This window comes from Anneissia japonica, unplaced genomic scaffold, assembly GCF_011630105.1.
Source record: "Anneissia japonica isolate Jap-2015-1 unplaced genomic scaffold, ASM1163010v1 scaffold288288_len553704_cov182, whole genome shotgun sequence".
Classification (NCBI taxonomy): domain Eukaryota; kingdom Metazoa; phylum Echinodermata; class Crinoidea; order Comatulida; family Comatulidae; genus Anneissia; species Anneissia japonica.
The window spans coordinates 162432-189060 of record NW_022702993.1 but is presented as its reverse complement, the minus strand read 5'-3'; the positions used below and the strand labels follow the sequence as shown (position 1 = coordinate 189060).

General features: G+C 33.6%; 2 protein-coding genes across 2 annotated transcripts in view; one reads left to right on the top strand and one right to left on the bottom strand.

Annotated features, from left to right (window-relative positions):
- Positions 1-4911, bottom strand: part of LOC117104192 (vacuolar protein sorting-associated protein 41 homolog) — a 41799-nt gene extending 36888 nt beyond the window's left edge. The window contains exons 1-2 of the mRNA XM_033244895.1: positions 4866-4911; positions 607-822 (exon numbers count right to left, since the gene is read on the bottom strand). Coding sequence (XP_033100786.1) covers positions 607-822; positions 4866-4892 — 243 coding nt within the window. The 5' untranslated portion in view covers positions 4893-4911. The remainder of the gene's footprint in view (positions 1-606; positions 823-4865) is intronic.
- Positions 4912-5415: 504 nt separating this feature from the next.
- LOC117104200 (POU domain, class 6, transcription factor 2-like) overlaps positions 5416-26629 on the top strand; it is a 42336-nt gene continuing 21122 nt past the window's right edge. Inside the window, exon 1 of the mRNA XM_033244911.1 lies at positions 5416-5605. The gene's annotated coding sequence lies outside the window, so the exon portion shown is untranslated. The remainder of the gene's footprint in view (positions 5606-26629) is intronic.

The window sequence follows — 26629 nt, the reverse complement described above, 5'->3', positions numbered from 1 at the left end:
TAACGAAGGAAGCAAAGTATATATATTTATACAAAGTGTATATATTTTGCATAACAGAAGCTTTTGCAGATTTATTACTGTTTATCCTTGTTTTAATTTTAGGTTTTGTATATTAATTTGTAAGTATAAAGTGTCTCAAATAGCAACTTCGATTGGATGAACCATCCTCACAAAAAAATTGTTCAAACAAACCATCCCATTAAAGTTTTGTTTAAGCTCTAGTTGGGAGTAATTTATGAAGACTGAAGACTTTAACCTAAACTGACAGAAAACACTAACTATCCTTCCTTCAAGTTACAAGACCTACCCTGGCTAAAAGGAGAATTTACATACTTGCCAATAGGCCTCCTTGGCAGTGGCGTATCCAGGATTTTTAAAAGGGGGATGCTGTATAGAAATATTTGATGGCTATGACTTACCTTGCTATTAATTTTCATTACTTACTGCTATTATATTTGTTTAAGTTTGAACAAAAAGTGGGGTGCTCAGGCATTAGCCCCAGGTTATGATACTGCTGTAGGTTCCTTGTAATTGGGTTTTTTTTAATTTTTTTTTTTAGTGTTTTTAAATCCTATCTCAGCCATCATGTACTATAGTTTTACACACCTTTGAGTGGACTGCCATACAACTTGCTGCATGTTTTTCTAATATCTTCTCTAAATCATTGCGAATACGTTCATATTTTAATTTTGGTTCTTCACACTCCTCTGAGAATGTACTCTCTCCATCTCCATCGGACTCATCCTCGTCATCATCCTCCTCCGACTCCTCTTCATCATCCTCCTCCTCTTCTTCATCCTCCTCAGATGAGAGGTATTGTTCCTAAAAAAAAAGTATGCTGATAGTGATACTGTAATTCCAACATTATTAAGTGCTGGGGTATTATTTGTTATTTCAGTATACATTATCAATTTATTAGTTTAGCAATGCTATTTGTTTATGACAGATACTGTACTGTACAATATTAAAGATCTAGACTCACGGTGTTAAGGGTGTTAAGCTAATAAAAATAAACAAAAAAATAAATTACTTTCCTTATTATGTATATTTAAGTAATTTATTAGGTTTACAATGGATAAACCATTCCAATTCTAATCGTATAGCAATTAAAACTGCTGGTGTGGTAATCATGCAAAACAAAGTAAAATAAATATCTGAAAAAATTAATAACTGGACTGTTCATTGAAGTTGTTAACTTAATTATTTCAAAGTTTGGGTTGTTTTTTTTTAATTTCACAAAGTTTCTCTAATTGATATACTAACTGTACATAAATTAAGATGTTATGCTAAATCTTAAATGTCATCTGGTTTTTATGTCAAAAAAGAAAAACAGGTCCCGAAGGTGTCATGTAGTTTTGCCTCAAATTCAATCTATCCAGATGCCATTTAAACTTTAAAATTTGGTTGAGTTTGTCATGCGCACAAGGTACTGTACTATTATTAGCTTAGTTTGATAAATTCCCCCTAATGATCCAGACATTAGGACCGAGGGCAATTCATATTCATAATTCACAATTTTATTTCATTGAAATATGTAGAGATAGCAAAAAAAAACCTTCCCTGTATATAATATTGTTTGATTGGTCAAAAAAAACTATTCAGAAACACTACATGCACTTTAGTGTCTTAACCATTTCCAGTAGATGCACTATACTTTATTATCTAATTTAACTGATTGCAAAGACTAACAATGTACAGAGAAACCGAAGAATGACAAAGGACTTCAGACACAATAATGACAAGTGGAGGGATATCGATATTGTCATTAACAGTATCGCAAATGCAAAGCAGACATAAATAAATGTCACAGCCACACTTGATTGATAAAACTCAGCATCCTCCCTCGACCTATATATTGTTAACTGTCTTTCATGGCCTACATACTGACGACATATTTCATATCATCATGCAATTATTACCCAGTTTTTTTATCACATCATATCACAAATAAAACAGAAATCTATAATATCTTATTATATAATTGTAAAGGTTGATTTTTTTTTCAAATACTTACAATATATTTTTTAATTAATATTATTCATTTTTTATCCTCAAATATTAAAAAATCTGAAATTCATAAATTCATGCCCTGAGGTCCTTACTGCTAATCAGCTTTACATAAACGATCGTAATAAAAACAATGTGGAAATAATCAATAATCATTCATAAAAATGTATTCAACAAAAGAATGCAAACTAGATAAGTTGACAGTAGCCTGACACAGGGTCAAATATCAAAGGGGGAACTCACCTATGAGGGGTGAAGCGAGTAGGGGGAGGGGAGGGGTGAGACAGCCAATTGTTCCACATGCCAAAGTGTAAAAGGCAAGAGTTTCTTTATATGACTTCTTGCCTTTTGCTGTCTCCTTTTCTACTTCTTTGAATTTTGTTATTTAATGCTTCTCGAAATTATATTAATACATAATATTATTTTTGATAAGGACCTATAATATATTCTATTTTGTAGACATTTTTGTGATTTTTTTTCCTTCTTCTTAATATCGAGTCACTACGTAGCTAGTGTGTATAATCTTGCTTACGTAGTGTGGTATAAGGATTCACAGGTAGGATGGATACCTGACATAGGCCACGACGTAAACGCTCTTTCAGTGGCCGGACAGGGAACTGGAAATGGACCGGTACACTGGGGCAGGCGTGGGCATAAAAATTGGTCGGAGGGCAAAGTGAATTTTTGATTTAACACCAAGGGCCGCACCCAAACTTTGATGCTTCCAGTGAGCTTCCAAAAACCCCCAAGCACTGCTTTTACATCACTTTATTCTCAGTTTTAATGTCTTCTAGACAATTTTGATTGGCATGCCGCAAACATAGGGTTTTTAATTTATTGTCGCGGGCCGCAAAAAAAATCGCTGAAGGGCCGCGTGTGGCCACAGGCCACACTTTGCTCATCTGTGCACTGGGGTAACCCCGTACTCTTCTTGAATGATGTACTGGGTTCATTAAAGTGCACACAAGCCAATTGTGGAGCCACTGGACCTACAAGAGTAGAGCGTGCTGCTCAAAACCAGCGCCAATATTATGACTGTATGTCACGGTTCCCGTCTTAACTGCTCGGCCAATCAACTCAATTTGTTTTTAACACTGAGAAAGAGGAAAATCAATGTTTTGATGATTAGATTTGATTTATAACTTGTCTTACGAACTTATTTTCTTTAAAGACCGTCGGATAAGGGCAGGACAAAAATAAAAATAAAATTTTGTTGTTTTTTTTAATTTAGCAAAATGATTTTGCCAAAATTATCTAGGCAAAGGAGAAAATAATAATAATATTTGTATTTATAAATTAAACAGTTTAGTAATGGGATTGAAAAATGCTTTAAATTTACATAATTAAGGAAGAAATATATACCTTAGTTTTGGAGATTTCAGGGGAGTGGAGAGACGTAAGAAAAATAAATATACAATTTTCGGGGTGGAGGTTGCGCTAACTAGCCAAAAATAAAAGTTTATTTCATTCAAAATCACCATTTTTGGCAGTTGGAGGGTTCCCTAAACTTCTTATACACATCTTATATATATATATATATATAATTACATAATGTCTTGGACATAATTCAAATTGTTTGGAACAAAAAATGTATTCAGTAAGTCACTATAACAACTCCCTGAGTATATACAGTATTTCTAATCATCTTTAGATAATGTCAATATTAGGCCTAAATATCTTTTGTAGAGAATATGAAATTCGGTCCCAAAATAATAAACTTGAACTATAGGACTTGTAGGAGGTTAAGTAGGCATACAATTTATAAGAGCTAATAAGTATATTTTGCTAGGCATGATACCCAATGCCAGCCTAAAGTCAAGAAAACATAGTCATAAGAATCAAATTAGCATACTTTCTCGGGTATAAGCCCACCTCCTTGAACACAAAATTGGACCGATTTTGGAGGCATATTTCTATTAGAAAATACCTGTTTATGAAAAAAACTTGTTCAACTTTATAGGGATCTTGTTCAACTTTATAGGGATCGCAAATTTCATTCATCATCATTCATACCCTAGACTTTACCCAGAAAATGCTGGTACGTGAAATTGGACATGCAAAGGTAGTGAAGGTGTCATTTGCACGGCTATTTTAAATCAATAAACAGAAATTTACACACTTTAATTGGCAGTGCGAATAGAAAACACCAAGTCCCTTCACACTGAGGTAGAGCAGATAGGTAGAAAAGCTGCAGCTTTCGCAATCAATATTTCAGTAGGCCTAGGCTAGGCCTACCAATAAATAGAAAACTTTTTCCACACCACAGCAGTGGCAATAGAAAATAGCAGATTTTTCTGCATTGCCACAGATAGGATGGTAGGCCTAGCCTAGCTGGAGTATCATGGACACTGTTGTTGAACCTCTTTCCTTTGCCTGTATGGGCCTATCTATATACAGTCATCAGGACCAACAAAACCTCCACTGGATAGGCCTAGCTAGGCCTAGGCCTAACTCCACGTAAACCCTCTTCAACATTAAGAGATAGCAAGACTGGAGTTGAATTGAGGTTAAGATTAGGGTGGAGTACTAAAGTGCATTAGCGCCTTCATATTATTAATTAGGTACAAGATCGAAGAGCCTAGGCCTAGGGCTTTATTACAAATTTTCAGTATGTTAGGCTAGGCCAGGCATGTCTATTAATGTACTACCGGCGGTGCGGTACTGCTTGCACTACCATCCAAAAACTAGGCTAGCCTAGGCCTAGGAAATACTTCATAAGCTACGCCGAAGGCAGGCGGCCACACGACTATCGTATAGACAGTAAAGCATTATCAAATTAATAAATGTACACTACAAAATTAAAATCTATACAATATTTTTTTGCAGCGAACTTATTGTATTGTAAACAAACTACAGACCTCGATCGCTTCCGTGTTTTCAGCCATGGTTGGTCACTCGATCGCGAGTCGCGAGCATGTACGTCAATAACCATATGTTAATACATACTAAATTATTACAAAATGTTAATGTTCTTCCGCTGAAATCATCTTATGAAATATGATTAGAATATGAAATGCGATTACAAAAAAATTAAATAAATATCCAGTTTTTATAAAACTTTCTTATAAAATATGTAGATCTAAAATGTACATAGGATATGTTTAATTTTAATTGACCTCTTTTATCTTGGCCCCAGGAGAAATACCGTGTAACATCTACTGGTTATCAGCCCCTGGTAATATAATCTAATTTGAATATAGAAAGCTAGAAGCGATTGTGTTTTTGTTAGAATATCGCTGAATTTACAGAAAACCTTATTGCATAAGTAAGTAGAATGTTATTTTTTCTATCCCATATTCAGAAATATATTTATAGCATTTTCGTTTTTCGGATAGAAATTCACCATTTGTATTTGTCGGTCTTGTAATTATCATAATTTATTGAGAGTGGCACGTGTGGTCTATTGTGGTCGTATTTATGAAAAGCAGTAGGCCTGGCTAAGGCTTTGTGCGATCGCCTTTCTTCAACCAAGAAGAATTCTGACTTATATCGAAATCGCCATCTCACCAAGTAAATTTCAACCGCGTCTTGGTTACTGTCTTTCTTTTACTTTTGATCAGATGTAAATAACGTTGTTCTTTAACTTCGTGACGAATTAGTAAGTACATATACAATTAATTGTTTACTCTCTCTGTTTATTATTATCATAATTTATAAACACATGTGTATTTATTTTTAATTCCGCATTTGTAATACTATCGCCGTTGGTTGGAAGCATACACTGCGCATTCGGAGACGTTGGGTTTCTGTCATCTCTCTCTAGCTTCACAGGCTTCCCAATAATACATGCACGCTTTTGGATTTTAATTTTTTATTTTTAATAACATTTGTTATTAAGAATTTTGATGTAATATTAAAGTAGGTGCTTAACCCACTTGAGTTGAAATGAATGAAATTTGGTATGAAATTCATCAGTGGTAATAGCAAATCATCTTCCATCCATTGTAGAACACGGAGGTGCTGTCTGTCAAAACCTTTGTTGATATTAATAGGCCATATTCTATGCACTCATTTACATCTGCCTGAGCTAATTAATATAGTATGTTAATTGAGTTCTTATTAACTGTAAGTCAGTAATAATAGTGTTCCTCTTATTTTTTTCATTTAATATGTTAAACATAAATAATTCCTAAGTTAATTATATAGGAAACCTCCCTTTTGGATTATGTTATAAAAATGAATAATATCAACAGTACTACATTTGATATAATTTTGTTACAAATTAATATATTGACTTTTTTTTAAGCTGTAAATTTTTAGAAATACAGTAGTAATAGTATATTATGTAAGAGAAGAATAATATTACCTTAGATTTTTCATTTCATATCCTTTGGCACTTGCTGATAACCCAAATACATATTAATAATTTTGACCCTGGCAATATAAAATTGAAATGTGAATATATAATGAGGGATAGCAAGATAACACCTGCCTGGGTACGCTGCATATTCAATCTCTTCTGTAAATTTTAGAAAGGATTTTTTTTTCTAAAATCAATTTATCATATGAATTTCCCATTTAAATAAAGTAAATGTTTATGAATATTAATTTTTCAACATTGGTGTGACTCTTACAGTAGTACTTTGTGAAACATGATTCCTTAAAGTATAAAATATTCATTTGAAGCAATGACCGTTTTAGTTTAATTTTTGTTTGCTATGAATTACTCTATTTCTATGTTTTTACGTTGATGTGTTTACATTTAATAAAGGTTTCATATTAAAAAAGCCTTTTTTATAAGGTTTTTTTTTTTATAAAGTCATTCTATACATGAAATATTTCCAAATGACATTAACATGAATCATTTCTTCATAGGAATGCTTTAATATGTTGAAATAAGCAACTGTGATTTCTAAAATGTTAAAAGGTTTTATTTTATTTTAAGTTGAAACTTATCTTTCCAAACGTAAATACATACCTGGTTTTAAATCCGAAAACATCAAATATACTACAACTTCAAAAGTGTTTTAAAATATGATTGAATGTACAGTAGAACACAGTAATGTAAATTTTTAAAATAATAAAAGCGATGGAATGAACAATGGAAAGATTATTAATGTTATTGTTATATATAGCTTCCCTAATGAGGGTATTTAACATTGATAAATTAGACATTATGCAAATCAATTGTTGGTTGAAACTTGCAGAATGACATCAATTGAACACAATAATGAAGGAGTTAAATTATTTCCTTTGTATTGTAAAAGACAACTTAGAGTGTTTTCCATCTTAATACACAAATGCCTGTCCTTGAAACATTTTCGTACATTAAAGGTAATTTGAGAAGAAAGTCCTTTGAGGAACAAATTCAATTTTTTGGAATTAATTGGCTTGAAGTATATTAAAGTGCACAGGTGGAAATGGTGGTAGACAAAAAAGAAATTTATATTTTTTGTTATATTTATGCAGTTATAGTCGTTTCTTTTATTCATTAGTAATACTGTACTGTATGCAGTAGTTTATACTAAAAATGTTAAGCTTTTTCCTTCACCTTCCATGAATCTTAAAATGAATTTGTTTACTTGATGTATACTCTGATTTATTCCAATAACTGTAATGTATTGAACTACTGTACTTTACAGTAGGCAAATGGAAAAAAAAAAAAAAAATTATACATGGCCATACTTTCTTGCAGCATCAAGTACCGGTATTTGACTTTAAGAATTAATAATTGCTGTAAATATTTATTGTTATTGTTCTTTAACATTATTCAATTATAAATTTTTATTATTAATACTACAGTATAATAATGATATTTATAAAGTTTATTGTCATTATTATTAGTTTATTTTTATTAATCGGTAGATACTATTCTATTTATCACTAAGCTGTTAACTGAATTTAGTTAAATAATTAGATACTTTTCTATTTATTTATCACAATACTGTTAACTGAAATTTAGTTACTATTTATTTAAAGCTAGAGTACTGTAAATATTATTTGTTTGATAGTATTTTTATATCTGGGTTTTTGCACGTTTCTATAATCATTTTCTAGTTTACCAATTCCATATATATATTAAAGTTTTTTTTTATTCACTGTAAAACCATCTAATGGTAAAACTAAATTACATAAAAATAACATTTAAGACAATTGTAAAAGCAGCAAATTAATTGTATGTGCTTAACATATTTTGATGAAATTAACAAAATTATAGATAATTAAAAACATTTTAATATATAGTATCAGAAGTTCCAGACCTGTGTACAGAAACACTTGCAACAGCGGGGAAATCCCCATGCACAAGATTCAATACATTCACCTGTGTATTGTTGAGTATTTGCTTGAAAATCTGGAGTTCAAATCCATTTGTTTCAAGAAAATATTTTCCGCTGTCATTTATATCAAATGATTTAAAGTAAGGGTGGTATATAGTGGTAACATAAAAAATCTACTATATTGAAGATCTTGAGTTCTGCAGGGCCATGCACAGTGGCGACTACTGTATTACATACTGTCACCAATGTTATCAGACAACAACCAATATAAATATATCGTACTTGTTTGTACAGAAAGTGAGCGGCCAAGCGTCTTGTAATAAAAGAACTTTAAAAAAATTATATTTTTCTTCTTTTAATGCTAATCCCCTAGAAACTTTTAATTTTTTTATGGAAAGATTGCAGTTTCTCCTCCTCCACCCCCTCTTTTTTAATGAACCTGGTGTTTGATTTCAAAGCAATAATTATAAATATCTCTAAATTGAAATCTTTTGGAAGCTTGAATAATTTATTAATTGATAAATGAAATTTGTAATTTTTTTTTTTATTATTCATGAGTGACATGATTTTTACATCATGAGGTTCAGGGGCATCGGCTGGTTTCATTCGGTGCGGGTGGGGGGGGCGCTCAGAAATTGAGAAAGCGAAACTGAGGGAGGGGTGCAAAAAATTGAGAATGCGGAACCAAATTTTTATTCCCAAGAAAAATTATGGTAATTTTTAGTATTTTAACTCACTTTAGTGGAACTACAGTAGCCTGCTGTCATGGGAGGGATGGATATGCCTGCCTCCCCAGCCTATGCTCATGGGATTAGTTGAACAAAAGGTATATCAATTATTGTAGCCAAATGTGAATAAGCAATTGCCTGGAAATTAAATGATAATGATCAATTTGAAAGTGTGCTTTTCTATGTGCTTCATTAAAAATATGATTTATTGATCATGCAAGACAGCTTGTCTTCCCTCTCTTTCTGGGCTAAAATGAGAGTTTATTATAGTTTACATTGTAAATATACTTTACTTTACTATAGAAAGATTAAAGTAAAATAATACTTAACACACACATAAAATAATTTTGTATTACTTTTTTTTTGTCATACTTACATCAAGGAAGGAAAACAAAATGCGGATAAAACGACGATCAAATACAAAAGAAAGTTGATAAATTAAATTCATGTCCTACAGTAATGTACATTTCAAATATTTGTCATTCTTAAAATCAGAATTCTTACTATTTTTTTACGATAAATAAAATGTTACATTCTCCAAATACCAGCTTTCCTTCTGTTCCCTGAATTATTACCACATAATTTAATGCATGGGCTGTATATTACAATAAACATATGTGAGGTCTTGGAGATGAAAAATCACTGCATTATGGCATAGGGATATTTATGTATACCTTATTCACTTGAATTTGTAAGCCGGTTTAATAATGCATTACGTATCTTTCAGTCCGGCATTCAATTCATCGAGACATCAACTATCTTGTGTCAGTATTATTTGGTTAACCAGAGGCAATGTACATTCTGCGATTACCATGAAATTTGGCTTGACACAGGGAATGAATGTGAACATATTTGAAAATCAATAAAGCAAAATGTGAGGAAATCATTCCGAAATGGTCTGCAAATTCATTAAAGTAGTTAAAAATGTGTTCTTCAAAAGATGTACATAATTAATGGCCAGAACATGCTATTATTAAGGGAATTTCAAAAACAATTGAAAAATAATAAATAATAAAATGTCAATCTACTTCAATACACTACAGCAAGTGCTATACTGTGCATTGAGTTATTGGATAATTTTAAATCAAATAAATTAATATGAGAAAATGTTATTGCCACAACAGTATAAATTAAAATTCAGTTACGAGATTTGGTAATGTGTAGTAATTTGATGAAAGAATTGTGTATTTGCTTTGAAGTCATGTAAATTATCAATTGGTGGCTTGCTTGAAATAAAGTATCAATTGGGACTTGTCTAAGTCTTACTGAATTAGTTGTAGAGCCAGTAAGATGAATTATATTCAGCAGGTAATTGCTTTAAAAATCGTTGCAAATTAATGCTGAAAACATCTGGTGAAAGAAATAATAGAATTATTGTTTAAAGATAGAAATAGTCCATTTATAAAAAGTGATTTGTTTGTTTGCTTGCTTAATGAAGGGATATGTGAAGACCTGTTTTGGACCCCCTGTGTAAAACAGTTTGACAATCTGTTAAAGATACGATGCTTGCCAACAGGCATTGTAATGTAGATGCTCAAGAACCTCTTTAGAATGTTTCCATTAAAAAATCCATCCACATGTTTTCAACTCTGACATGGTACAGTAATATCGTAAGTGTAGTACTAATAGTAGTTGGTTGAGATGCATGAGTGAGTTCATTCATTTAAGAACTGTTGCATGTACTGTACTGCATGCTTTTCTTTAATTGACTTTTGACCTATTGTGGATCGTAATTAATGAATCTTGGAAATCAATAATTAGTTTTGTACAAAATTATGTCTGCATTCAATTTCAACTTTCGAATTTACAGTCACCAGTACATTTATAGAAAAAAAAAATACTATTCGCTTTTTAAAATTACAGTATGGTATACATTTTAAGCGCTGTGAGACTCTGGTTAAGAGCTCTATATAATTGGCAAAATATTATTATTATTAATAATAAATTAAACAAAAAATTGGTTAGGAAAACTAAAAATGATGGTTAAATTGTTTAACCATCGGAATAAATTTTTTTGTACATCAGAATTTTCAATATTAAAAATTTCTACTCTATGATTATGTAATAATAAACAAATTTTATAATCATCTCGGGTGTTATTTTCCATCCTTACATAATAGGTCCATTCATTAAATAATTTCCAGTTATTTAATGTTAAGCGTTTTCTGTTTATTTCATAGGTTTGCATTGCAAATATCTTAATTCACTTCACAAAGTCTACAGTAAAACATCAACTTACAGGCCTACATGTACAGTATTGTAATTTCTTCAAAAATAAATCTATAAAGTGTTTTCATATGTCTGCTTATTTAAGACAAAATAGAATTAAAGCTAAAACACAGTGTTTGCTACACTAATACAAATTATTAAGTAAATTCATTTGTTTTATATTCTTGTTTTTCTTGGCTCGTCGCAGTTCTCGGTTAACTGAGGTCATTGCTGTAGGTGGTGTGATATGTATAATTCATGATTTGTTGCTCGGCGTGGCCTTCTCACATCGTGACGTACAATACCAGTCAGACATCCAAACAGTCGTTGAACATTATGTAAATGTGGCTGCATGGTATTTATAGCTAATTAAAGATGGAGATCTCAGGATTTTTATATTAGTATCATAGACATTCGGATGAATGCAAACTCAGTTTTGATCACCTTTTTATAAGGTGATTATTTAGAATACTTTCTGAAGTTTTCTCTAATCTATAAATTTGTATTTTAGTTGGATTTTCTTTCATAAGAATAGTGTAGAATGTTTTTCTTTTGAATTTGAACTTTAAAAGCATTGGATGGATTATGCATGAAATTTTTAAAAATAGCTTAAAATGATTACAAAACACTGTATCTGGTATTAAATTTACGACATCCTACCAAGTGTGTTTCTTGATGGTAGGCAAAAAAGTAGGGTACTTTGCTATTCCCATAGTACAGTACTATATTAAATACAGGTATCTATTGTTATATAGATAGACCGTTGTGAGAGCATTATTTCTAGTGTGGAAACTACTCAAACAAATGAAGTGAAGTCACGTTTTATGATTGTCGTCACTTGTAAGATTATTGCAAATTCACAATTAAAATTATATACTGTATATTTTTATATTACATTCAATTAAAAATGTATATATATGACCTGTATGTATCCTTCAGAGAATATAGAGTACCACAGTTGTGTCGTCACAACGCCAGGTGGCGCTCTCTGTTGTCAACAGACGTTGGTCACCGTTCATTACGCCTGATTGACTTCATAGGCTTTCTGGAATAGGCATTCTAATATTTTACCATCAAAATGTACTAAAAACACAAAAGCTTGCATTATATTAGTTATCGAACACACATGTAATCATCAATTAAAATTTACAAAGAAAAGTAAGGTACAACATATTAAGAATTACCTTCGAAATTGGGATCAGTGGCTTGTCGGCGAAGAAAATGGCGTCCTGTTGAACGCTTTTTGCAACGATAGCAACGGAGTAGTATGACGTGGTATCATGACGTAGTACTGCTCTATTATGCTGTAGTGGATATTAAGGGAAGAGACTACCAACTTCAATTACCGTGATCGCTGATAATTTTCTCAGTGACATCAAGAATGAATTGATCTGGAGCTCTTTGGCCAAGGGCTAGCTCAAGTGGGCCCTCTGGGCAAGTTCAACTTCTAGTAGACCTTGTTAAAGATTGTTATCTTACTAACAAACACTACAGCTCTGTGTATTGTTGTAACCATAAGCAAGTATCTTAAAAACCTTTTATCCATAATTGATTCTCATAGCTTTTCTACAATTTCTGTTTTGTGCCGTGGTACCCTTCTTTACTTACTGTAATTAAGGTAAAACTGTAGTGTAGTGATGCAAGAAAGTTTTATGTTGCCCGTGTCCAACCCCAAAAACGGCCTACAGTACTTTGGGTCTTTTTTCAGAATTGTTTTCCTCCCAAAAATGTAGTGTAATTTAATTGGATTTAATATAGAGTGCTTTTTACCTAAGTCTCAATGCATTGGAGGTGTGGACTAGCTCAAAGAATGTGTTTGCTTCTCCCCAGTGCCATGGTCTGGAAAGATGTACTGGTCTTCTTTAAAGTGCACATGAGCCAAATTGTGTACACTGGACCTACAGTACGGTTTATACTGTCCTTATCCGAGAAGACTTGTTTCACCACCAGAACCATAGGCGAGCATGCCTTTTCAAACCAGCGCAGATATCAGGGGTTGAGCCAGAAAAATGAAATATCCAAGATGGGAGCCAGTGGGCGTGGCACTGAGCCGATGGGCGGGCCATACCAATCTTTGGGAATCTCCACCGAATATTGGTACGAAAACAACGTATTCAATCAATAAATGTTGTTTTTATGAAACGTAAATATTATTTAGCTTTAGTTTAATGTAACATTCTATAGATTTGAAGAATATAACGAATTTGCTAAAGGTAGACCAGGCCCAATTAGGCTAGGCCAAGCTGATTAGGTCAAGCCATCACGATAAAAGTGGCCGTCCTATATAATTGTAGGCTGCCCAAAAGACGGCCAGACGGCTCACTGGCTAAGGCTATGGTCCATATTCTTGTACGTTGCAGCACCCCTGTTTTAACCGCTCAGGCATTCGACTCGCTAAGAAGCCCAAAATTATGTACAGTAGAACCTCGTTTTTACATACCCCAGTTATACGAACCCTCGGTTTTACGTACGCCTCGTATCGACGATGACGTCATCAAAAACCCCAAAAATATTCAAAACAAACGGCCCTTTTCAGAGCAACCATAAGTAAAAAGACTATAACAATAAACTATAACAATAAACAAACCATAATGCAACGTATTTTCATTAAACAGCAACGTTGATTGAGCCTAATACTGGGTTGTTATAATCTAAAACCACGTGAACTGAGTGAGATGAACAACTACCGATGGTGCTCAAAATAATTGCTTTCCTATCCTCCTTAGCTTCGTGTGGCAAACCATGGAAACACTTGTCTGGTCAAATTTTCTACACGAAGCTGAGTAGGCATAGTTTCGTACACGAACGCTTATTGGTTTGCTCGCCCAGTGCAGTGCACATGGTTGCTGTTTCACGTACACGAACGCTAATTGGTTGGCTTGCCCAGTGCAGCGCACATGGGTTTAGTTTGTCTCAACAGGCCCAGACAACACCCACAGCTCTGTTGTTTAAAATAGGCATGAATGGGAATTCCCAAGTTATACCTTTTGTCGTATAGGTAATCTTACAATATTTTCATGTTCTTTAGTTAAATAAGATATAAAGTGATGAATTAATGCACTAGACACACGGTTTTATTTGAACACTTTATTATGACATCGTAAAGTGATGAATAAAAGTACTAAACACATGGTTTTATTTGTAGGCCTAGAGGTTTGGTCTAGCCAGGTAACAGCGTTCGTTCATTCATACGTATATTGAGCGTTACGTACGTATTAGGTCAAAGGTTGCCACAAATTAAACCCAACCTCTATTTTACGAATCCCCCGATTAACGTACGCCCCTCCGGTCCCGTACCGTACGTAAAATCGAGGTTCTACTGTACTATGAAAAGTGAATTTATTTAAGCTTTACTGTTTACAGTACTTAGATTTTATTCTATTGGAACTTTCTTATTCATTACATAAATTTTAATGTAGGCGTAATACAATTGTATTTTATACCAAAAAATAACAAGTCCAATCCCCCTGTCTATAGGTTGTGAACCCCTGGTTTCTTGGGTATTTTTTACTTGGTACCGCACAGCACGTGGATCGAGTGAAAAACGTGTCGTTACTCGCCCTGTTCCGGCGCCCGTGGGGCGGTGTTTTTTCGTAAGCTAGAAGATAAATCATACATTATTGCCTGCATGAGGAAAAAGTTTGTATACATATTGACAAGTACTGTAGGCCAATGTACATTATTATTATTTTCAATTTATTTTGAGCGCAAGCCAGAGATTTGGCTCCGATCCGACAAAATTCCAGTCCAGGTCTAGCGTAGCCCAGCCTAGCATATTGGTAGCGTAAATACATAGGAATTTCACCCAACCCCAATTTTACGTATGAATGATTTTTACAATCACCTCTCGGCCCGTTATGTACGTACAGTAAATGAGGGTTTCTACTGTAATAGGTAATATGAACTTAACTGATTGTAGACCTACAATATGTTAAATCATATCTCATCCATTTTAATTACCCTTTGCTTGTTAGAACTTACTGTACACCTGTTTAAATACTATGTTTTTTGTTGTTAGTTTGGTATTTATATAAATAATTTATTTTATTGAGAATATTATTGTTCATTTTGATTAGTTTGTATTCCTATGGAAAAAGTATTTTCTGTGACCAGCCCATTTGTACAGTTAGTACACATACGAAAGAAAGAATAAATTACACAGTATACCTATTTCAATTTGGATTTAGAGAAGAAAAATTCTAGCAGACACTCTTGTGTTTTGGGCAACAATGTTTTTTTGAATTTAGAGAAATAACATTGCTCCAAATATGGTACTTTACAGCTTAACAGTTTGTGCGTATTAGACAGTAAATTCATAGATTAAGACTGACAAGAAAAATGAGTCCATATATTGTAAAAGCAAACATTATACTGTATAAAAATGATTGAAGATATTGCACAAAGAGCACAATGCCTATGATTTTACAGTAATTAGAAATAATCTGAGTTTTAGATTCAATAATATGCCTGTTTGTTCTAGTTTGACCTCTTATAATTACATCATGTATATGATTATTGGTAAACGAAAGTGGGAAAAAAAAACTGAGGTAATGGATGGGAGGAAATTTAATACCCATCTGTTGATTGTGTCACTGTTGGATAATTACTAAACTTGAATATTCTCTCTCGGTGCTGATGTAAAGTTGGACATGTCATTCTATTCTTTGTTGAAAATTATAGATAATCTGTAAAATTCTGTAATCATTTTTTTTTTTTTCAATTTATAGTATTTCAACTTGGAAATAGGAAATAGTGAGTTTCCATTATGAAATCCACATATAGACAGGTGCTTAATCTTCACTCAGATAATTACACAGTACATGCGTACCACAGTGTTGTCAGAACCATTGTCGATAGACGTTCATTTGCTTTTTGTTCTCAGTATACCTATTGAAAATGGACTGTGCCATGTAATGAGTTGTGGGAGTTGAAAGCAATTTGCAACCTGGTAGGCAGATTACAAACAACTGTCTACTCATCTGAGTTGTAGTACATTGAGGTTTTCTGGTAGGGCCAAATTTTTAAAATATATTTTCTTGTCCTCTCCTTTGTTTTATGGCTAATAATATAAGTATTGGAATAATCCTTTTGAAATTCAGACATCCTCATAAGATGATCCATGTGATTTGTTGGCTTGGACAACTTAGATAAAATGTTGTGATGGCAATGACAAATACTGTAGAATTGAGAAGAAAGAGGTACTGTACAGTATCCTGCCTAATAAGAAACTAAGATTTTTTTTTATTTGGCCTGTGGTATAGTAGGTTTTGTAGAGGAAGGGAATGGTATGAGAAACCATGCACAACCAAATGCCAAGTCTAATATTGTGGGCATGTTTTTGTCATTATAGAGTTACTGCGAAGACAATTAAAAAACAATGCATAATTAGTATAGTTCTGGAAGAATAATATATTATAATGTCAATCTTATATCAAGTGCCATATACCAAATGCATGAATTAATAATGAACAGGCACCAATATTGAACAAAGACAGAATTTGACTTACCTAAGTTTTTAATGGTTCTGAAAAATCTAATTAATAATACATGAAATAATAGTAAAATACTATTTTTTTTTCATGTTTTTTGAATACAGATTACAGTAAGTACCAAACATTGACAAGAAATAGATAACAACTTAAAAAAAGAATTTGATGCAAAATTTTAGAATGTTATTGTTGCTGCAGCTATTTTTGATTGTTAAATTATTGTAATTGATATTTTTTATTATTAATTTTAGTCATCTTTCGTGGAAATACCAATGACCATCAGATGTTGATGTTTAGCTAATTATATGATGACTTTAAATTGCAAATATTTATGTGTGAAAAATGATGATTAAAATTTTTTCATGGTAGTGGTAAATACAGTGTCAATTTTGTAGCGCTTAACTGGGGCAATATGGTTATGTGATCAGTTGTCATGGCATCGTATGTATTGAAACGAAAACAAAATCATGTTTCCTTCTTTATTCACATGACTGCGGGATTATACTGTATAATTCGCATATGGTAATAATACTAATGACACTGTACTTTCACATGAAATCCATTCATTTAAATGTGAATTTACATATTTTCATCCATAATTTTGTTTTTATGGACAATGCTATAAATTATAAACAGAAAAATATTAAAGCCGGCACTGGTGACCTGAAACCTTGCAGTGGCGAACTTGCTAATGCTTAAGGAAGATGAACCAATGTAAATATTTTCATGTATGCAATTTAAACAAACCATTTTTTACAAATTTGTAGGTTTGCCTGTGTAATTTCCCTGTATTTGAAACAAGTCGTTTCAAACTGGGGAATGGCCCCTTGTCACACTGGTCACATCACCCATCTCTCCCCCCCCCTCCCCAACAACTGACCAGATGAATATTGTAGAATGGAACAACTGTCAGACGTGATGCCCTACTGTATGCGCCCGTAATAAATGTTACTGTAAAAGCATATTTATAGCGAGTTTATTATACTTATTGATCTCAACTTTACTGACTGTTTATTACTTTGGTTTAAAAAAACAGCATGGACTGCATTCTATGTGGCATACACAGTACTAACAGTAAATAAACAGTATATGTAAATCTCAAATTGGGTTTTAAAAGTAGGCAATTTTGTATTCTGCTTTCGTTTCTTTCACTAATGTGTTGCTCAAACTGAAGAAAATACTTAAGATTGTGTCTCACGTTCTTCATCAATCAATCTGACTGGAATTCCAACTCTTTTATGTGATTCGAAGTAGATGTGTTTATTTCCAGTACATCTGTTAATATTCTGTTTAGCAATGATACCCGAATTTTTTTTGCAGGAAAAAAGTAGTTCCGGTAGTACAGATATAACTAGCGATTGAACTGATGGAAAAATCTATGTCAGAAGTCACAGTATCATTGAAATTGGCTGATGTTTTGGTCTTGTGTGCCTTTCATACATAAGTAATAATGTGAAATGCAATAGGCAGATGAATTATTCAGCTTCTCAGGTTGCTGTGATAAGTAATCAGAGAGTGAGTTAAGAAAGGTCATTATTTGGTAGATACCAAGGTAAATGGCCATTGCACACACAGACAGGCAAGCAGAGTAAATTAGTTTTTTGATGAGGAACATTCCATTCTTGGTTTGGGGAATCTGTCAATTGAAAAGTAACGGAAATTTCTAATAAATATATTGTACAGTACCTTGGACTTTATTTCAAATTAAAAACTGTTACAATGTATTATTTTAAATAAAATTTATAACTGGTTTAATAAATGAATAGAATAAATGTATAATTTAAATAATAATATTAATATTTATCACTTCTAATTTTAATGTTTATGGTTCTATTTATAGTCTAAGCACTTGCATAAACATGACGGATTGTGTTGATAGATAGAGCATATTTCTATTGGTATGTACTTTATCGGGATAAATATTAATTATTAAAGCTGTTTATCACTTGAATTTGACAGGAGGATCTTAAAACATTAATGAATATTCATGTATCATGAATATTTATGTGTAGTACAAAGAGATAGGGCTTATCAGATAAAATTGTGCAAAAAAATATGCGATTAAGAGTAGTGTAAGTGGCATGAGATGAAAGAGACAGCAGAACAGGAAAATGTGGTGACGGTTCGTTGGCACTTCAATCATTCTTAAAGGTGCCCGAACAGGATTGATTGATTGACTGACAGTAGCTGTCATAACATTTTTATATATTTTTGACTACAGTGTGAACAGATTTTTTTTTTTTGTGCCAAGGCTAGACCGAGGTTAATTTAAAAACGTATACTTTTTTGATGAGCTCCGCTACTGCTGGGAACAACATCTAGATGTGTATAAGAGACAGGGTGGGAAGAGGTAGGAGAGTTATTTTTAACGACAGTCCCCTCAGACTTCCCATAAACAATCAGCATGCATTGCATGCAAGTTTGTCATCAACGGTTGCGGCTAACAGTGTACATGCACTGGCCTATATTAACATAGCTTTCTCTGTATACAAATTGTTGTATCCCAACTTTCCAAGATGAAATTTTATTAACAATGTTAAATTCCTTTTGTAATTGACACATATAATTTTAATATTTTTTATTGTAAATTTATTTCAAAAAATTGTAATTTAAGGGCAAGTTCAATATTATTGCCAGAAATTTGAAAGGCAATTATTTGTTATCAGTTGGTACAAAGAGTACTGTACTTCTATGTTAAATTGGTTTGCTTTTAAATGGGTATGAATAACTTGGTAACGCAGTGTATGGTAAATTGCTATTTTAGCTCTTCTTTGTAAAGGCTAAAGGAGATGGCTTTGTTGTGTGTCTTTGTTAATTAGTAGACCTTTTCTAACAGGAGGCAAAGTAATGGGAGTACTATGGCGTGTGGTCTTTATGGTATATTTGTTGTCATACAAAGAATGGAAATTCAGTTGGTATTAGAATTTAATGAACAAAAACAGCAAATTCTGGAAACTCTATGGTTGTCATTGAGCATGTTTCTACTGATAAACACAAAATAATCAATTTTTTTTAACTGCTTTATTAATGAGTGCCAGACAGCCTCCCCATGTTGCAACTGCATTTTTGCTTTTACAAAATCGGTCTTCGCAGCGGAAATTGTGTTTTCCAAACTGTATAGTTTCTTTCTCACCAACAAAACAATGTATTTCAAGTATATTGTCTTGCTTTGAATTTTGGTCATGATGACGAGGAGAAGGATACAGTGTGCGGCGAGAATGCGTATGCTTTCGGCTGTGCTCATCGCCACAACAAACGAGCAAACGAGAGAGGAAAACATAGCCCAGAAGAAGAGCGGAGAGGCCTGGGCCCAATATATCTCTCCCCCCACCCAATAAAATACTTACAAAAACGAGTAATTATGTTGCTCTACATGTTTGTTGACATTTTAGCTGGTAGGCCTACACTAGGACATGAACAAGAGGACTAATAATTTTGAAAGTTCGCACATGATGCGATCGTGGTTTGACCTGGAGGTCACATTTCACCTGATCAATGCTAAAAAGTGCACAGCCAAAATTGGTTGCCGTTCGAACACGCTTTTTTTCCAAACTGGTCCTGTTTCTATTGTGAGAAATAGTGATTTTTTTGCAAAAGCGATTTTTTATCGATTTTTTCTTTCCAGTAGAAAGAGAGCCAAATACACTGATAAATGCTGAACATTGGGTTGGGAATGTTTTAAACTGCTATGTTTTTGTAGGTGGGTATTAAGTGATTGATTGCTTCACTATATTATAGCAGATGATTGAAGAGTAAAGGTCTTTTGTACTTTACATTGATCTGTTGTTATACATTACACACCATCTGTTACCCAATCGTACACACTGATGTTCATATTCTTGGAAATGATCATATTCATAGAATACTCACCACCGTATGAAACAATTGGATTGGAACTGTCGATGGTAGTGGGTGGCAAACATTTATTAATTTGGACTTTTTTCGTAACTGTACCACGAAAATTCCTTAAACAGACAAGTAATGAAACATTTACGACAGAGTTAACAAAAAGTTCAAGGTATGAAATTTCGACCCCACCCAACCCCTTCCCCCATCCCTCTTTAGTCCTGCTTATGCTTAAGTCCTTTAAGACAGTGCAGTAGCTTCCTCACCTAAAGATCTCATTAATTATACAAATTTTTTATGTTTTTTACGGATTTTATGAATTTATATTTATTGTAGGTGAAAATATGTGTATTGTAGAATTTTGTTTCGAACAGAATACAAAGTATCCAAAGCCATTTTAGGCAGCCTTGACAAATTCAGCCAAATAGTGTAGACACTTTGTGAAAACAATTCAACAATATTATTGGAATACTATAAAGTTTCTACCAAGAAAGAAAATCAATAAAAAACTTATTGGAACATCAAAACTGTGTAATTTCTGATAGACATGCAGCCATAGTCTACAGCTGGTTCACAAGACAAAGGGATTATATCCTCTTGTTATAAACAGTACTTGGCTATATCATCTTCTTTTGTTGTTATACTTCAATGCAATCATGTTAGATCAAGATTAACATTTTGTTCCTTCTTAACACCTGTCTACAATGTTTTTGCTTTGATTTTCAAATCTATAGTAGGCCTACAGTAGGCTACATTTGTTTATTTTGGCAACGTTGTATCACTGTCTGCGTGTTAGGCTCGCCAAAGCTTTATTTCTTTTTTCTCCAAGCTTGCGTCAAATACTTAAATACCATTTGTTCTGGACATCCGAAGATCATCCTTCGTAAGATTAAATCTACTTTTTTGTTCATCTTTTAAGACAATCCATTTTGTAGGACTCCATTAGTTAGTGCAGCATACAGTATGTAAACAACATGCCGATCGTTGACAAGCATTTAGCAGCCGGGCTTAGGATTTCTGAAAATGAGTTTTTAACCAAATCTAGTGTTACAGCCAACCTAGCATGGTTGTCATTCCAGTACAGTATGTATGTCTTGGCATGGTTAAAGATGCTGGGAGACTACAATCATTAGTTTTTCTGACTTTGCGAATACCGTTTCTTTTGTTTGTGATTGTCTACAGAAAGTAAAATGGATAGTTAGCAGCATGTGGCGACAGACAATATCGCTTTGTAGCGGATAGTGATTGTGTAGCAACAGTCAATATCGCATAGCAAAGGTATTTCTGCATGCAGCATAGCAGGTGGTAGTGAAAAGTATTGCCTGGTAGGAAACTTATGTTATACTGTAAAGGTAAATTTTACTTTATTGAATAAATTAAAATATTAATAATGTGACGATTGAAAAACACTTACCCTTACAAAGATTATTCTAGGAATTAACTCTGCAATTAAAATGTCAGGAAGCGAGTTAATTCATTTACTTTAGCGTGCTTTTAAATAATTAACTATCGTAGTAAATTTGTTACAACCTGGTACTATAGATAAAAGCCTAGAGATGCATAAATCCTTTGAAGTTGATCATTCTTTTTTACCTGAGATAGTTCACCTGTAGGAACTGTCTTTGCTATAGCATTGTATAATGCCTACTTAACCTGAAGTATAGCACAAGTAATTGTAGCAAATTACCTTTATCCCTGAGGGAGAGAAGATGGAGACCACTAACTATTATTGTAGTTGGAGATTCTTTAGATTGGATTCTTTGACCAATGATGAAGTCATGCTCTAGAGAGCAACTTGAACTTTGAACTATTAAGCAAAATGATTTATGGTTTTCTTCAAGAAACATGACTTTGGATTACTTGTCTATAATTATTCAGAGTCTCAGAACAATACAAACAATACTAGTATACTTTTTTGTGGTGGCTCGCATTAAAATATATCTGTTACAGTGTACATTGTTGTGATGAAGGTATTTTGCATTCTACTGTATTTTCGCATCTCCAAGTGCACTCAGCACTTGGGTATATAGTGGACATAAATGACTTCGTATTATTATTTGTAAAGAATCTGTTTCTATAAGAATTTGTTGTAAAAACGTGTGAGTATTTTGAAAGAACAGAATTGAGCAGAGTGCAGGGGTCCCAAGTTAGAAGAATTGACTTATGGGAGTTTGGTTAATTAGCCTTCTTACATTTATGATATTGCTTCACATAGAATACCCATCGGCACTGACTTCTGTGAGAAAATTGGTAATAAAGCAGATAAAACATCCAAATATTATGAATTTGCAGGAGATTATTTATTTTCCGGAAGATGCTTGCGCAAGTTGCAGTCGTGAGTGGGACCCCTGAGGAATGTAGGCTACATTACAGTTGGCAGCTCAAAGATTACATTCATTCATACTATACTACTGTATATATTCAGTAATTATATGTATGTCTTTCTGTAGTTTGTTTTCGAGTATTGCAATGTTTTTCCTTATAAATAATAGGGCTCAAGTAGCTACAATAGAGTTGAACTGTTCCACTCTGCAGTATGCGACACTCACTGATGCAACAGCATTGCCAGTACACATGGCACTAAACAATATTGACAAGTTGGAAAGCATACATACTAACAAACTGTCTGCTCACACTAGTGACAAAATTCTTTTAGACAACTTGACTAAAGGTCAGCATCATCTTCAGCCAAATTGAAAATGATTTAAAATTAAAGTTTACGAAAACAAAATAATGTGTATTTCTATCAGTAATTACCATATCTAATTTATCATGAAGTAGAAAGTGCTTTGTCTGTAACTTATACCAATCATCAGTGAGTTGTTTAGAAATTAACTATTGAATAAATCGTTGCCAAGCATTCATTCAACATTCATTTTCAATTGCTAACATGCAATTGATTGACCTTTGTGCAGTGTCAATCAAACATAATAGCTGACCAATCAGATCAGGGCAGGGAATACATGCTTGTCCAATAAACACAAGTCCCAAAAATACATGTGTTTGCAAATGTTATATGCTGTTGTTTTGTGGACCTTAGCTGCACAATATATCCAAGGGGGCGGGATTTACAGTAGCAGAAAGGTCCATTAGCAGTGGCCTGCCAAGCTTGACCAGTAGGGTTCTACAGAGCACTACTTCGTTGACATCACAACACTGTGTGACACCCCATTTGTTGCTGAGCAGCACTACCCAGGTGGTCACTATGGCAGAGTTTAGCTCTCAGTGTCTCTAGCACACAGATTGGCAAAAGTGTGGGGCACATGCGACCTGACGGTGGCCCGCCAACCATCTTTGGCTAGAATCCCCTTGATTTTAACAGCCAGACAGACACCGATTATGTAATAAATAAGGTGAACTGAACATAAAGTGGTACGGTATAAAAGAGTACATGGCGCTGTTTGCAAGCATGACACTGGAAAATCAAAATTTCCGGGTGCAGCCCTCACTGTTAATCAAATTCACATTGGCCCTCCGACCCATCTTTATGGCCACCACTGCTCTTTAGTACTGATCCACCCTCAAAAGTATCCATCTTTGGGCTTCTTTTGTAGTAGCAAAAGGGGCATGACCCAAGGGGCCCCAAATGTAGGTCACCAAAAAATGAGCAAATGAATAAGCTGGATTCCTTATCGAAATAGCATGTTATCAAACTAGTTGGAGGACCCAAATTTCAGCTCTGGTTAAATTGTTGATCCAACAAGGTAAGCATTTCCAGAACATGTAATTTTAATAGGAAACTATTCATCTGTGGAAAGTATAGCCGCTAGCCCTATCTTTACTAGCAAAAAAATAATTTTACTCAAGTGTATTTCAGTATTTTCAAAGATGGTTTTAATGTTTTTCTAGATAGAATTTTTTAATTTGTAGTTTAAATACAAATGGCATAACTACTACATGGTATATTGTTTTAGATTGTTATTACTGTGTATTGCAAAGATTTAGTGTTTTCATATTAAACGCTGCTTCATTAATCAAATTTCCCCTCCAGCCATGAATGGAATAGTCGGAATCTGGAGAAAGGCCATAAAGTGAAATCACAGGCCTGTCCTATCATGTTTCAGTATTTAGTAGTCAGGTTCACTACCAACTCTGGTTCACCTGTCAGTCACTATAATTGCTACTGTAGCTGTGTCCTCCCAAGGTTAAATCATAATGGAGAACAGACAGAAACAAGATAAATTTATAAGTGTAATGGGGCATTAACAAGAGTAAATAATGGGGAAACATAATTAAGCCCGTATTTCTTTTATTTCTAAACATAAAATAAAATACTCAATTGTGAGACTGTCATAATGCATGCTGATTCATTAAAAGTGTAATTTCCTCTATAAGCTTTATGCTTGATTGATAATGCTTTGGAAGTATTACAGTGAACTAATATATAATATATGAGTGGGAGTTGCAATATATAATTTCACGAAATGCTAATGATCTACTTTATCACACAAGTACTATATAATCAGCATGGGGCTACTTATAGGTGTTTTATATCTGATACTAGAGCAAGCATATTGTAGCTAATCTGGTGGCCGCCACTGTGTGTGCGCTGAACTGTCGGAGATCTAACCTTAAGCGCCGGATCAATTCCATTGACTGCTCTCGTTATGTATTGGGTAGAGGGCTGATGCAAATTTCAATAAGGCACCATGTTTGGGATGAGATGTTTTTAAACAATATGGCCATAGATATCTTTAATGCAGTACATATTGGAAAAGAGTAGGGGATTGCCTCCCTGCCAAATTCATTGGAAATAAGTCTCCAGGAATTTTGTGAGTAATCCTTGGTGTAGTCGACACCAAAAAATTTCAGTTGTAACTCCCTTAAAGTGAAAAGAACATTTTTTTTTGAATAATAAGTTAATATAATTTTGTTAAAAATTGCTATATTAAAATAATAGCAATGTTAATATTTTCTGGAATAAGTATTTGAGAAAAATGTATGTCCCTATTAGTATTAAACCTAAAACCTGTGTACCATTCAGATATATACCAACTGAGCTGAGACCAAGTGATATGAGTGGTTTCGGTCACAGGACTACTGGACGGCCTCTGCCATATTGGCTCCACACAACCTAATCAGTGGTGTGTAACCAACAAAAATAGATAAGCTTTGAGACTAAATTCTTGACCTCATGGTATTTAAAAATTCATATTTCCATAACGAAGGGTCGTGTCACATTATGTTTTGCTGTAAAATGTTCTTAAAAGACTATTCTACACCACTGTATGATTGAAAAAAAATTAAAAGATTTTTTCGACCTTTGAATTCAAGATGGGAAAGGAAAACCCTATCTAAATACAGTTAGTGTATTGAATAGGCCTCAGTATTTTTAGTACTATGTACTAGGTATTGCCTATCCAGTAGTACTGTAAGTACTATTTCAGTTACCATATAACCCTAGTTAGAGGCTAGCCACAAACATCTCTTTATTATACAAATTTCAAAGTTGTTCTGTGCATAAGTAAGGGCCCGTTCGAGCGAAAAACGCAAACCGTATTCCGGTGAATTCACCGGATTATTCACGCCAAGCACACAGCGGGTGGTCCACCGTTCAAGCAAATTTTAGCTCATGTCGAATACTGTGTAACGAAACTATTCCGGAAGTAATTTTGTAAGGTCATTCAGAAACACCAATCCCATCAACCCATTCTTTGTTTACTTCTGCTTGCTTAAATGATACGCGGGAATGATTTGTATTGAAGTTTAATTCTCTGAATACTGTATTGTAATGGTAATTTTACAAATTGAATGTGTAGCTATGCTACTAGCCACCATTATGGCTACAATGATGCGATGTTATATGGATAGATTTACTGTCCAATCCAACTTCGATTTCGCCGTGAACATGAGGAGGCGAAGAAGAGCGCGACGACAGCGGTGGACGAACCATTTGGCAAAGCAATTAAGGTTGATTTATCATTGTCTCCGGCTCCAAGGCCATCTCATACACGGAATTCTACCCAGCAATTTGGTGGTCAAAATTGTCCATATAATCCAGATGGTAAGGTAATTAGGCACGTGTCTGAGTTGTTTTAGAAAGTGCGTACCGGTGAATTAAGTGGAAAATCGCACGGATATTTTTTCGCTCGAGCGGGCCCTAAGAGGCCTAGTCGCCTACTATTAACAAACG